The 12690-nt window shown below is 36.9% G+C and overlaps 1 protein-coding gene across 3 annotated transcripts in view; it reads right to left on the bottom strand.

The window, feature by feature from the left end:
* PCNX4 (pecanex 4) overlaps positions 1–12690 on the bottom strand; it is a 40166-nt gene that overhangs the window by 21144 nt on the left and 6332 nt on the right. For all 3 annotated transcript variants that reach the window (XM_055538238.1, XM_055538239.1, XM_055538240.1), the window contains one exon: positions 4228–4971. In XM_055538238.1, coding sequence (XP_055394213.1) covers positions 4228–4916 — 689 coding nt within the window. In that variant the 5' untranslated portion in view covers positions 4917–4971. The remainder of the gene's footprint in view (positions 1–4227; positions 4972–12690) is intronic.

Genomic DNA, 12690 nt, shown 5'->3' with positions numbered 1-12690 from the left:
TGTCCTTCAAATTTTTATAAGCAGAGAGAATTAATGAACACAATTAATTAACAATGTGATGCTACATTAGAGGATAATACTTGCTGTAGTGTAGTTTTAAAATAAAATTCATTTCATTCTGAGATGAAAACACGCCAGTAACAAAAAAAGAAAATCAAACCACAAACAATATGCCGTAGAAGGTCAAGGAAAACGTGTAGATTTGTACAGCTATTTTTGTTCTTTTTAAAAAAATACAACAGTTCCCTTGCTAACATATTCAAAGAAAGGATAATTTGTATAAAAATAATGTATACTCAGGAACTATTTACCCAAGTTCTATTCCTGCCCCTCCAATCTGTTTTTGTCCTTAAAGTAAACAACAAGCAATAGTACAGAAGGTATAAATATATCACAAATAAATAAGAACACATAATTGAAGTAACCAAACATTGTGATTACTTTCCTATGTGTATGATTCAGGATAATCAAACAGATGATTAATGTGGTTCTTTTATACAGAAAAATGTTTAAATATTAAAGTTTCTGATAACGTAACAGGAATTTTCTAGAGGAAAAAAAAAAAAATCCAAGCCTGCAAGAAAAAAACCTGTTTTTCTAACAACCATAAAAATATTTCAAATTCTGTACACTCACTCACAATCCACGTACCTAGAAAAAGATGTTCTTAATACATAGTGAATAAGATGATATAAATATGTATCATTCATTCAAACAGTTCCTGAGAATCTATGAATTAAGAATTGTAGGTTTAACATTTGTCTTTAATAAAATGTATAGAAGAAATCATTTAAAAATTATTAATATACAACTATACTAGGTAGAATAAAGGATGAAGAAAGAGAAATTTACTACACTGTATGGCTTATCTCTTAAACTTTAATATTCTCTGAAAGGAAATTAAGATACAACTTGACATATCTGACAACTCTCCAAACTTGAATACACATTTCATATAGTATTTATCTGCAGTTATCTCACCTACAGTGAGATAGTAACTCAATAATTTACATTCTGAAAATAATAATCTTATAAACTTAAAATCTTTTAAAAAGGGTCAAATGTATAAATATACATGTAAACTTGATTTTGTTAACTTCTCAAAATCAAGCAATTAACATAATATATTTTATAGTTAGAAATTCTAGTGGTACTCAGAAATCAATTATAACAGAATTTCCATAAATTCTCTCTTTACATATATGATTAGCTGAATAACTATAAAGCTCTTATAGTGTCCTCTGGTCCATCAATGTAACACAATTAGAAAAGATTAAGAGCTAAGGAACATCAGACATCTAAGAATCAGTCAGTTTCAGTACACAAACTGGCTACACATTTTTAAATGCCTTGTTTTCTTTTAGGCTACCATAACAAAGTAGGATAGACTAGATGGCTCAAACAATAGAAACTTACTTCTCACAGTTCTGGTACATAACAAAGTATCCTAAGACAAGTAGCTCAAACAATAGAAATTGATTTCTCACAGTCTGAGATCAGAATGCCATTATGATTGGGTTCTAATGAGAACTCTCTTTCTGGCTTCAGGAAGCCAATTTCTCACTGCATCCTCATGTGGTAGAAAGAGATGAAACTCTCTAGTGTCTCCACAGGGGCACCAATTCCATTAGGGACTAGGACTACCCCAACTACCTACCTCCCAAAGACCCTCACAAAATATCACTACACTGGGGGGTTAGGGCTTCAACATATGAGTTTTGAAGAGACATACAGTCAGTCTGTAACATCCCACCCCAGTCTCCCAAATTCATGTTCTTCTTATCTGAAAAATATATTCATTCCTTCTCGACAGCCACAAAATTCTTAACTCATTCCAGCATCAACTCTAAAGTCCAAAGTTATATCTAAATATCATCTAAATCATATACAGGTAAGACTTGAGGTATGACTTATCCTGAGGCAAAATCCTCTCCAGTGTGAACCTATGAAACCAGACAAGTCATGTGCTTCCAAAACCCAGTGGTGGGACAGGCAAAAGATGGACATTCCCATTCCCAAAGGGAGAAACAGGAAAGAAAGAAGGGGTGTTTGGTCCTAAAGAAGTCCAACATCTGGCAAGGCAAATTTCATTATATTTAAAGGTTGGAGAATAATCCTCCTTGGTTTCATACTCTGCTGTCCAGGTCCCCAGAGTGGCATGTGACCCAAAGAGCTCTAGGTGTGGGTCCTATGCACTATAGCTCTACAGATCAGTACCAGACCCAACGCTTCCAGCAGAGACCTTCTAGCCTGCTGAAACCTGATAATCTCAGAATCACTTTTGAGGTCACTTTTCTCTCTTCTTAAAGAAAAACACATGTTCACAGCCAAATAACTCTAATATCCCTGTCCTGTCAAATTTAAGAAGCCGAACAGCCTTCGTTCATTATATCTTTGTTTCCGTGTTTCTACTCACATAATCCCAGAAACTCATTAAATTCAATGAGTGACAGTCTGGCCACACCTTTGGTGTTCCCTTCAGAATATGCTTTCTCATTTTTTGCAATATGGACAGGCTGACAGTTTCCTAAACCTTCAACCTCTGGTTCCATTTTGCTTAGCAATTCCTACTTCAATTCATCTCTCTTCTTTATATTTTATTATAAGCAGTCAGGAGAAAACAAGCTGTTCATTCAACACTTTGCTTAGATATCTCCTTGGCTATGTGACCTAATTTATTACTCTCAAGTTATACCTTTCACAAAACTTCAGAAAATGGTTCAGCTAAGTTCTTTACAAATTCTTTGTGACTTTCTAACAAGGACTGCCCTTTCCTCTAGTTTCCAATAACCTGTTCTCACTGCTGTCTTAAGAGCTCACCAGAATTGCCTTTAATGTCCATATTTCTAGCACTCACTTCAAAACTCTTCTAGCCTCTACCCATTATCCAGTTCCAAAGCTGCTTCTATACTTTAAGGTATTTGTTATTGGAGTACACCATCTTCTAAAAGAATCTTTAGTGGCTCAAATGGTAAAGAATCTGCCCACATTGCAGGAAACCTGGGTTCAATCCCTGGGTCAGAAAGGTCCCTGGAGAAGGAAATGACAATTCACTCCAGTATTCTTGCCTGGAGAATTCCATGGACAGAGGAGTCTGTCAGGCTACAGTCCATGAGATCAGAGTCGGACATGACTGAGCATCTAACACTTTCACTTTCACCCCAGCTTCCTGGTATCAAAATCTTAGTTAGCTCCTAAAGAAATACTATAGTCTGAATGGCTTAAACAACTGAAATTTATTTCTTACAGATCTTAAAGTCTGAGATCAGAGTGCCACCAAGATTAAGGTATGGTGAAAACTCTTTCTGGCTTGCAGGCAGCTGCCTTCTCCCTTTACCTTCATATGTTAAAGGGAGAAATCAGACTCTCTGGTGTCTCTTCCTATAAGGGTACAAATCCCATCCCACTAGGGCCCCACCCTTATTGTCCTAATCAGCTTCCAAAAACTCCATCTCAAAATACCACCACAATACAGGTTAGGGATTTAACATATGAATGTGCTCAGTCACTCAGTCGTGTCCAACTCTTTGAGACCCCATGAACTGTAGCCCACAAGGCTCCTCTGTCCACGGCATTTTCCAGATAAGAATACTGGAGTCAGTTGCCATTTCCTTCTCCAACATATGAATGGACGGGCACAAACATTCAGTGGTGCCATAAGTGGTGCCTCTACATTTCTATTGGTGAAAGAGAAAACTACAAACTATAGAAAGAAATGTCAGATTTAGAAAAGGCAAGCAAAAGAGGTCAAATAATTGTGTTTAAAATTGCTATTTTCTCTTTTTCTTCCACAGTAAATTGAGTTTAAAAAAGCAATTAGTTTCTATAGTTACAACAAAATTAAGTAAGTTATTCTATCCATTTTAAATCCATTCAATCTATGTATAACATTTATCAGTATCAATTTTAAATTTCTGTTTCCCCTCACAGGAAAGTTCTCTTTTCACAGGTTTTAGCCAGGCTATGTTACAGATTCATGGCTCCTTATTTAAAGTAAAATACAGGAATTAAACTTTACTTATAAAGGATTTTCTTTTTACTCTTCAATAAGATTTAACTACTGCTTTAGAATGACTGTTAACAAAGATTAGTCCTATGAGATTAATTATCAAAACAACTTATCTCTCAATGGTTTGGTGACTTAATTCATAGATTCTTTTTTTTTTTTAATACTAAGGACATTGCTTAAAAATAAAGAAAGTTATAAAGTGTTTGACAGTTTATTACCTGTGTGCAAGATCTACAGAAACGAAGAAAAAAATATAAACAGGTCTCATAAGAGGAGTGATTTCATAAGCATCCTGGGTTTGGAAAGTTGCAGACTCTGTAGGTGTGTTTACAATTAATGAATATTCTCCTATACACAGCGTCATCCATCCAAAGACAAAGAGTAGAACAGTGCCTCCTGCACTGCCATACAGCAGGGTTATTCTATGCGGGAGCAAATACCATGTTCCAAGACCACACAGTAATCCAGCAAGAACAGAATGAAAAACTGTGTTGGCTGTATGTTTTTTGCCAGGAATCAGAAATTTGATGGTCTCAGCACCAGCACAACCTGTAAACTCATGCTCATCTTCCTCTGCTAAGATGTCTGTGGTTAGCATTCTCTCCACTGTTACTGATTTGTTTCTGGCGTATAAACTTGTGACCTGGATGACAAATGCAGTGAAAAGCATCAGTCCACCTGAAAGTGCTGCTGTGTGATAGTCTTCCAGGATGCCTAATTGGTACAAAAGTGTTCCTATTCCGCCTAAAACCCATGGTACCAAAAAAAGGACAATCTGATGAACATATATGTAAGGAGGGGCACAATAGCCCAGTTTGAGTCGAGGGCCTCCAAGAACAGTCTGTGGAAAGCGCTTCAGGAAGAAGTCCTGTTTGTAATCGTTCAGCAGAGGCACATCTGGACTCATCCTTCTCACTCAGATTATTCTCAAAGTCACTTTCTTTTCTGTAACACAGCAGTCACTAAGAAAAAGAAAAAAATCACTATTTGAAAACATCATACTTAAAACATAAGGGAGAAAAAAATCCACATTTCCATTAGTTAGTTCCTTAGGGCAGGATTTGTATCTTCACTTCTCTATCTCCTTTCCATTGCCTGACACATACTTGGCACAAAACAAACAGTTGCCAAGTGCTTTTTAAGTGACTATGAAAAAAAAATATTCACTATTAATTTACACAGAACTTAGATAAACTTAGAATTTCTTAAGTAACTCACATTTTGAGATTCTAAGGTCAAAGGCAAGTTCAAAAAGTCAGTACTCTCAACTCAAATCTGCTAGTGGTTTAACCGATTATTTCCTTGAGTGTTTCTGTTGTTTGTTCTTTTATACTTTTCTATTACAAGGGTGAGCAAAGTTTTTCTATAAAGGGTCAAATAGTAAATATTTTAGGCTTTGTGGACCATATGGTCTCTGTTTCAGTGACTCAACCCAGCTGTTGTTGCAGAAAAGCAACCATAGATAATATATACATAAGTGGATATTAGTAGTCATGTTTCAATATATCTTTACAGTCTTTACCCAAACAGGCTGTGGGCCAGATGAGCCTGTGGGCCACAGTTTGCCAACCTCTGCTCTATGAAATAAGGATATTCTCTGTAATTCCCTTGAAGTGAAATGGAAATAGAGGGAGAAAATAGAGATACTGTTAGTAGTCGCATCTCTTAACAATTATAGTAAATTAAGGTTTTCTGCTAATTTAAAAAGTCAAATTCTGCTAAAATAGTAGCATTTCAGTAAAAAGCCATTTGCAACTCAACATGTAGTAGAAAGAACTGGAAACCAAAGACTCTAAGGGTCAGTTTACATGCATATTATTACCTAGGTTACCACATGCAAACCACTTCATGACTCAATTCATGGCACAACAATGTGACTGTACAGAGCACCACTGAACTGTACACTTAGAAATGGTGAAGATGGTACATTTTATGTTCTATGTATTTTTACCACACACAAAAAACTTAAAGCCATCTTAAAGTAACTTTTCTTCCCATCAGTTTAAGAGAGTCTTTCTGAAAGTTCCTCCTACCCAACCAGTATCAGCCCTGGAGAGAGCTCTTGGGTCACCATTGAGAATTATGACCTTACAGCACATCTCGGGAAGCTGGGAAGTTCTTTATCCTGTAAACACCTATTGTCTTATATCTTCCAGCTACTGGTCTTAGTTCTGCACAGAAGGTCATAGCTTTTAATCACATCACAGCCCTGCAAGTACTCACAAAATAACAGAACCAGAGGGCCAGAGGGAACCTTATTCGTTGATAGTTTAACCTCAGAAAATGCAGACTGCCTCCTCGCCCTCTGAACGAGCGTATCTCCTGCATACTGATGTCAGTGTACTGTGTTCTGATATGCTTGTTCAGCAGAACCATGGGCAGGTGGGCAAAGATTCTAATTTCAGCTACCTATGGATGATGCTCTCAGATAGGAAAACGAGCTTGGATGACTGGCTTGGGCATTTAAAAGCTGACCCCTCCTTCTCCACTAAGGGAAGTCAGGAACAATGTGAGATGACTTGCCGGGAAAGGAAGCCAGAAATTGAAAATACCTTATAAACTAGATTATCTAGCTGCATGTTACTGCCCATATTCAATTACCTTTTAGTACTTTTGAGTCTTCTGTAAATTTAAATGTTCTCGCCTATTTGGTTGAATATTCTGTGATTATATTCCAAAGAGTGGAATAGTCTAAAGAAGATCTATTGTTGACTTGGAAACTTGGAAAGATGCCCACAATATATTGCAAAGTAAAATAAACACATTGATGATCCCATTTGTAATAGAAAAAAAAAGTATGCACACTTCCAGGTATACATGGTTATTCCACGTGTGTAAGTATACAAACACTAGGCTTCCTTTGTATTTCACATACAACGTTGTGACACCTCTTCAAGTTAGCAAATATCCTATAGGACTCTCAACCCATGCCCTGCAAACACATCTTGCGGCCTCTAAGTGGCCATGCTCATACCCTCTCCTTTGAGCAGGTTATCTTCCCCTTCCTTTCACAGTAATCTTAGTCAACTTTCAAGATTCAGTCTAATCCTTTCTGAAATTTTGCAGAGCACTTAGACCAAACTGTGCCTCTCTCTTCTCTGTATACTCAAAACACGGCTTATTTATAATATACTCATCTTGTAGCATGTATCAACTGGGGGCATTTCTTGTATTTACATGTTATCTTTTCAAAAATATTTTTCTCTATTAATAAATTATTTGTGGGTAAGGGCCAAATCTTGAGATACTTCTGAGTCTCTATAATATTTAGTAAAATACCCTGGCACAGAAAGGCATGTAGTACATTAATGGCATAGCTCAACTAAGATGATTAAAACTGAAGAAAATTAAATATTGCTGTTTGAAAGGGAAGTTGGATGTTGTTTATTGTTTCTGAAAACTTCTTCCAGCATATCCTGCCCCATTCAAAATAGTAAACCCATAAACTCTTTATTTCAAGTTTTTAAATGTTTGGAAGTATCTTCATTTACTTCTCTTACGGACTAAATAATGGCATCTAATGATAGTACTACCAGCTCAGAGAAGATTTTGCCTCGAGCAGTGTAGTATCCCAGTAATACTGGAACAGAATGAGCCTGAAGGAGAAATATGGCTGGGTTTCTTCCATGGAGAAGGGAATGGCCAGAGAATTTTAACACGTCAGAAGTCTTAATTCGCTACATGTCTAATGATATACTTTAATCTCCTTCATTATCAGGAAAGAGGAGTTAGTTCTTACTGGGAGAGAAAAACGGAGGAAGAACAGCAAGCAGGCACAACGGACAAAATAAGGCCGGAGTGATGCTGAAGTGAGGACAGACCAAAAAGTATGAAGAGCACAAGTTCCCTCAAGAAGCCTTAAAGCACGGGGAGGACACTGGGATGGCGCTTTATTTTAAAGGGATATAAAAAGAAAGGCTGAAAGATACAGGACTGTTTGCCCTACAGAATGTTTCTTAAACAGATGTCTATGGTTAAAGTTTGAGAAACTATTATACCAGACTGTCATCTTGAAGAGTCATAATGGATATCAGCAGACCAAAGATTCTGAGACATCTTCGAGTTAAAAACAAAACAAAACACCATTTCAAATCTGCTTAAAATATATCATTTAAGTTTTCCAAACTTATGTGGAAAACTTGGAAATTTGGACCTTGGAACCTATTTTCCCCTTGATATCTAATAACGGATCATGTGTGCAGTGTTTTATGGAAATTGCTTTCAGAAATATTGGCCTGGGCTTCAGTTGGAACCTTAAATATTTAGCCAGGTGGAGTTAAAAAAGATATACCATTTAAAGAAGAATGTCATGAATGAAGGTACACAAGAAAAAATAAATAAATAGAAATTTCATAGGCAGCAAGTACATCAGGTTGTTTTTTTCTCATACCGTAAGAATAAAAGAGTATTACATGACAAATGCTGTAAATTCATTTAGGCAAAAATTATGATAAATTAGTACTGTTTGGCTTTTACTTTATTACAGATCCTGGATTACTTTAAAAACATCTTTGTATGAAACGACAGTTACATTTATATAGACAGATTTTCTAAATCCTAATCTGGATTACTAGCATGAAAAATAGAATCAGATTAAAACTAACTCCCTAAATGAAAATTTGGCACACTCTGAGAGACTGTTAAAGACAGACTAATGTATTTATATGGCTGCTACTTACAATATGTTAAAATGAATAATGGCTCAAGGCTTCAGGGGAAAAAAATGTAAAAGCTGTGAAAAGAGAAGCTAAGGGATAAAGATGGTTGCCACAACAATGATTTAAGCCTTATGCTTTCTTCATATGCTACTCTGAAAGCAGGCCGACAAAACAGCCATAAATAGGTTGCTTTATTTGGAATCTGAGTCACATTTTTTACCCGTTACCCAATAGGAAACAGAGATCAATTTGGCAATGGTACAGATGGGAGTACTTAGTTACCAAAATCTTAACTTTGGTAATCATGCAAGATATCAGCCTGAAAATCCTTTAAAACAAAGAAAGAGATAACAAAAAGTGGCAGTTTGGGGGGATTATTCTGAATTCATAGTTCTCTATATTTGGCAAAAAGAATTCCTAGAAATAGAAGTTTTAGCAATTGCCTGATTTTGGTTAGCAAAGGTTACTTAAAAAAAAAAAAAATCTAGCATACTGTTTTTATTGTTGGTTTCATTCACTGAATCCACACATTTATTTTCTACTAGATTAGAATTTTTTCTTAATGAAAAAGATACTAACATAAGATCTACCCTCTTAGATTTTTAAGCGTACAATGCAGCATTGTTAACTACCAAGGTAATGTTGTACAGTAAGTCTCTAGAACTTATTCATCTTGTGTAACTAAAACTTGCTAAATAGTAACTTTCCATTTATTCCTCCCCCAAGTGCCTGGCATATCATTCTATTCCCTGTTTCTAGGACTTTGACGATTTTAGATACCTTATGTAAGTGGAATCATGTAGTATTTGCCTTTCTGTGACTTGCTTATATAATTTATCATGTCTTTAAGGCTCATCCATGTTGTCACATCTGGCAGGATTTCTTTTTTAGGGCTTATTAATATTCCACTTTATGTACATATCACATGCTCTTTATCCATTCATCAGATGATGGACACTTGGTTTGCCTCCACTTTTTGGCTATTATGAATAATGCTTCAGTAAACAAGAAAGTGCAAATATATTGAAAGACCCTGCTTTCAATTCATTTGGATAAATACCCAGAAATGGAATTACTGGATCACATGGCAGTTCCATTTTTAATTTTTCAAGGACTCTTCATAAAATGTTTTCAGTAGCACTGTACTACTTTTGTGCAATGTGCCATTTTGTATTCCCACTAACAGTGGGACGGTTCCAATTTCTCCACATCCTCCCCAACACTTGCTATCTTTTTTTTAACAGCTATCCTAACAGGTATGAGGTGATATCCAAGGAGCACTTGTTCACTGTACCTCTACTAAAGTTTTGTTGTACTTTGAGGAACATCAAGTTACAGTAAATCTTTGCTCTCCTATTTTTAACTTCTAAAAGCACTTTTTCATCCCTAAATATTGCTTTTTATAGAATACTATTATTATTTTATGAATATGCTCTATCTCTCTGAGAATATTCATTACATATATGCATATATGTTGTGTGTATAGGTAAATGTCACATATTTTTTGTAATTGCCTCATGTCCTTGGCCTCTTTTCAACTGAAGTATTCATTTTTCTTATTTTAAAAAACTTTTTATATATGAAGGATATTAACTGTGACTTATGTTACAACCCTTTCCCCCCATTATGTTAACTTACTCTTGAAGCACTGTTAGAAGATGCTGGCAAGGATTAACCATTACATTTTAATAGCTGTTAGACTAAATTCTTCCTTTCACAGAGAAACAGCTAAATGATAAATTAGTACTTTCCACAAATGTAAACAATGTGGACGTTCAAAGTCAGGAGAGGCGGCGGTGAGGAGATACTCCTCGTCCAAGGTAAGGAGCAGCGGCTGTGCTTTGCTGGAGCAGCCGTGAAGATACCCCACGTCCAAGGTAAGAGAAATCCCAGTAAGACGGTCAATCTAATCACACTAGGACCACAGCCTTGTCTAACTCAATGAACTAAGCCATGCCCGTGGGGCCACCCAAGACAGGCGGGTCACGGTGGAGAGGTCTGACAGAATGTGGTCCACTGGAGAAGGGAATGGCGAACCACTTCAGTATTCTTGCCTTGAGAACCCCATGAACAGTATGAAAAGGCAAAATGATAGGATACTGAAAGAGGAACTCCCCAGGTCAGTAGGTGCCCAATATGCTACTGGAGATCAGTAGAAAAATAACTCCAGAAAGAATGAAGGGATGGAGCCAAACCAAAAACAATACCCAGTTGTGGATGTGACTGGTGATAGAAGCAAGGTCCGATGCTGTAAAGACCAATATTGCATAGGAACCTGGAATGTCAGGTCCATGAATCAAGGCAAATTGGAAGTGGTCAAACAAGAGATGGCAGGGTGAACATCGACATTTTAGGAATCAGCAAACTAAAATGGACTGGAATGGGTGAATTTAACTCAGATGACCATTATATCTACTACTGTGGGCAGGAATCCCTCAGAAGAAATGGAGTAGCCATCATGGTCAACAAAAGAGTCCGAAATGCAGTACTTAGATGCAATCTCAAAAACGACAGAATGATCTCTGTTCGTTTCCAAGGCAAGCTATTCAATATCACAGTAATCCAAATCTATGCCCCAACCAGTAACACTGAAGAAGCTGAAGTTGAACGGTTCTATGAAGACCTACAAGACCTTTTAGAACTAACATCCAAAAAAGATGTTCTGTTCAATATAAGGGACTGGAATGCAAGAGTAGGAAGTCAGGAAACACCTGGAGTAACAGGCAAATTTGGCCTTGGAATACGGAATGAAGCAGGGCAAAGACTAATAGAGTTTTGCCAAGAAAATGCACTGGTGATAGCAAACACCCTCTTCCAACAACACAAGAGAAGTCTCTATACATGGACATCACCAGATGGTTAACACCGAATTAGATTGATTATATTCTTTGCAGCCAAAGATGGAGAAGCTCTATACAGTCAACAAAAACAAGACCAGGAGCTGACTGTGGCTCAGATCATGAACTCATTATTACCAAATTCAGACTTAAACTGAAGAAAGTAGGGAAAACCACTAGACCATTCAGGTATGACCTAAATCAAATCCCTTATGATTATACAGTGGAAGTGAGAAATAGATTTAAGGGCCTAGATCTGATAGATAGAGTGCCTGATGAACTATGGACTGAGGTTCATGACACTGTACAGGAGACAGGGATTAACCATCCCAATGGAAAAGAAATGCAAAAAAGCAAAATGGCTGTCTGAAGAGGCCTTACAAATAGCTGTGAAAAGAAGAGAAGTGAAAAGCAAAGGAGAAAAGGAAAGATATAAACATCTGAATGCAGAGTTCCAAAGAATAGCAAGAAGAGATAAGAAAGCCTTCCTCAGCGATCAATGCAAAGTAATAGAGGAAAACAATAGAATGGGAAAGACTAGGGATCTCTTCAAGAAAATTAGAGATACCAAGGGAACATTTCACGCAAAGATGAGCTCAATAAAGGACAGAAATGGTATGGACCTAACAGAAGCAGAAGATATTAAGAAGAGGTGGCAAGAATACACAGAAGAACTGTACAGAAAAGATATTCACGACCCAGATAATCACGATGGTGTGATCACTCACCTAGAGCCAGACATCCTGGAATGTGAGGTCAAGTGGGCCTTAGAAAACATCACTACGAACAAAGCTAGTGGAGATGATGGAATTCCAGTTGAGCTATTCCAAATCCTGAAAGATGATGCTGTGAAAGTGCTGCACTCAATATGCCAGCCAATTTGGAAAACTCAGCAGTGGCCACAGGACTGGAAAAGGTTAGTTTTCATTTCAATCCCAAAGAAAGGCAATGCCAAAGAATGCTCAAACTACCACACAATTGCACTCATCTCACACGCTAGTAAAGTCATGCTCAAAATTCTCCAACCAAGGCTTCAGCAATATGTGAACAGTGAACTTCCAGATGTTCAAGCTGGTTTTAGAAAAGGCAGAGGAACCAGATATCAAATTTCCAACATTTGCTGGATCATGGAAAAAGCAAGAGAGTTCCAGAAAAACATCTATTTCTGCTTTATTGTCTATGCCAA

The sequence above is a fragment of the Bubalus kerabau genome, chromosome 10, assembly GCF_029407905.1.
Source record: "Bubalus kerabau isolate K-KA32 ecotype Philippines breed swamp buffalo chromosome 10, PCC_UOA_SB_1v2, whole genome shotgun sequence".
In the NCBI taxonomy this organism is placed as follows: domain Eukaryota; kingdom Metazoa; phylum Chordata; class Mammalia; order Artiodactyla; family Bovidae; genus Bubalus; species Bubalus kerabau.
Note: the sequence above shows the minus strand (reverse complement) of the source record. Positions and strands in the feature narration are given on the sequence as shown.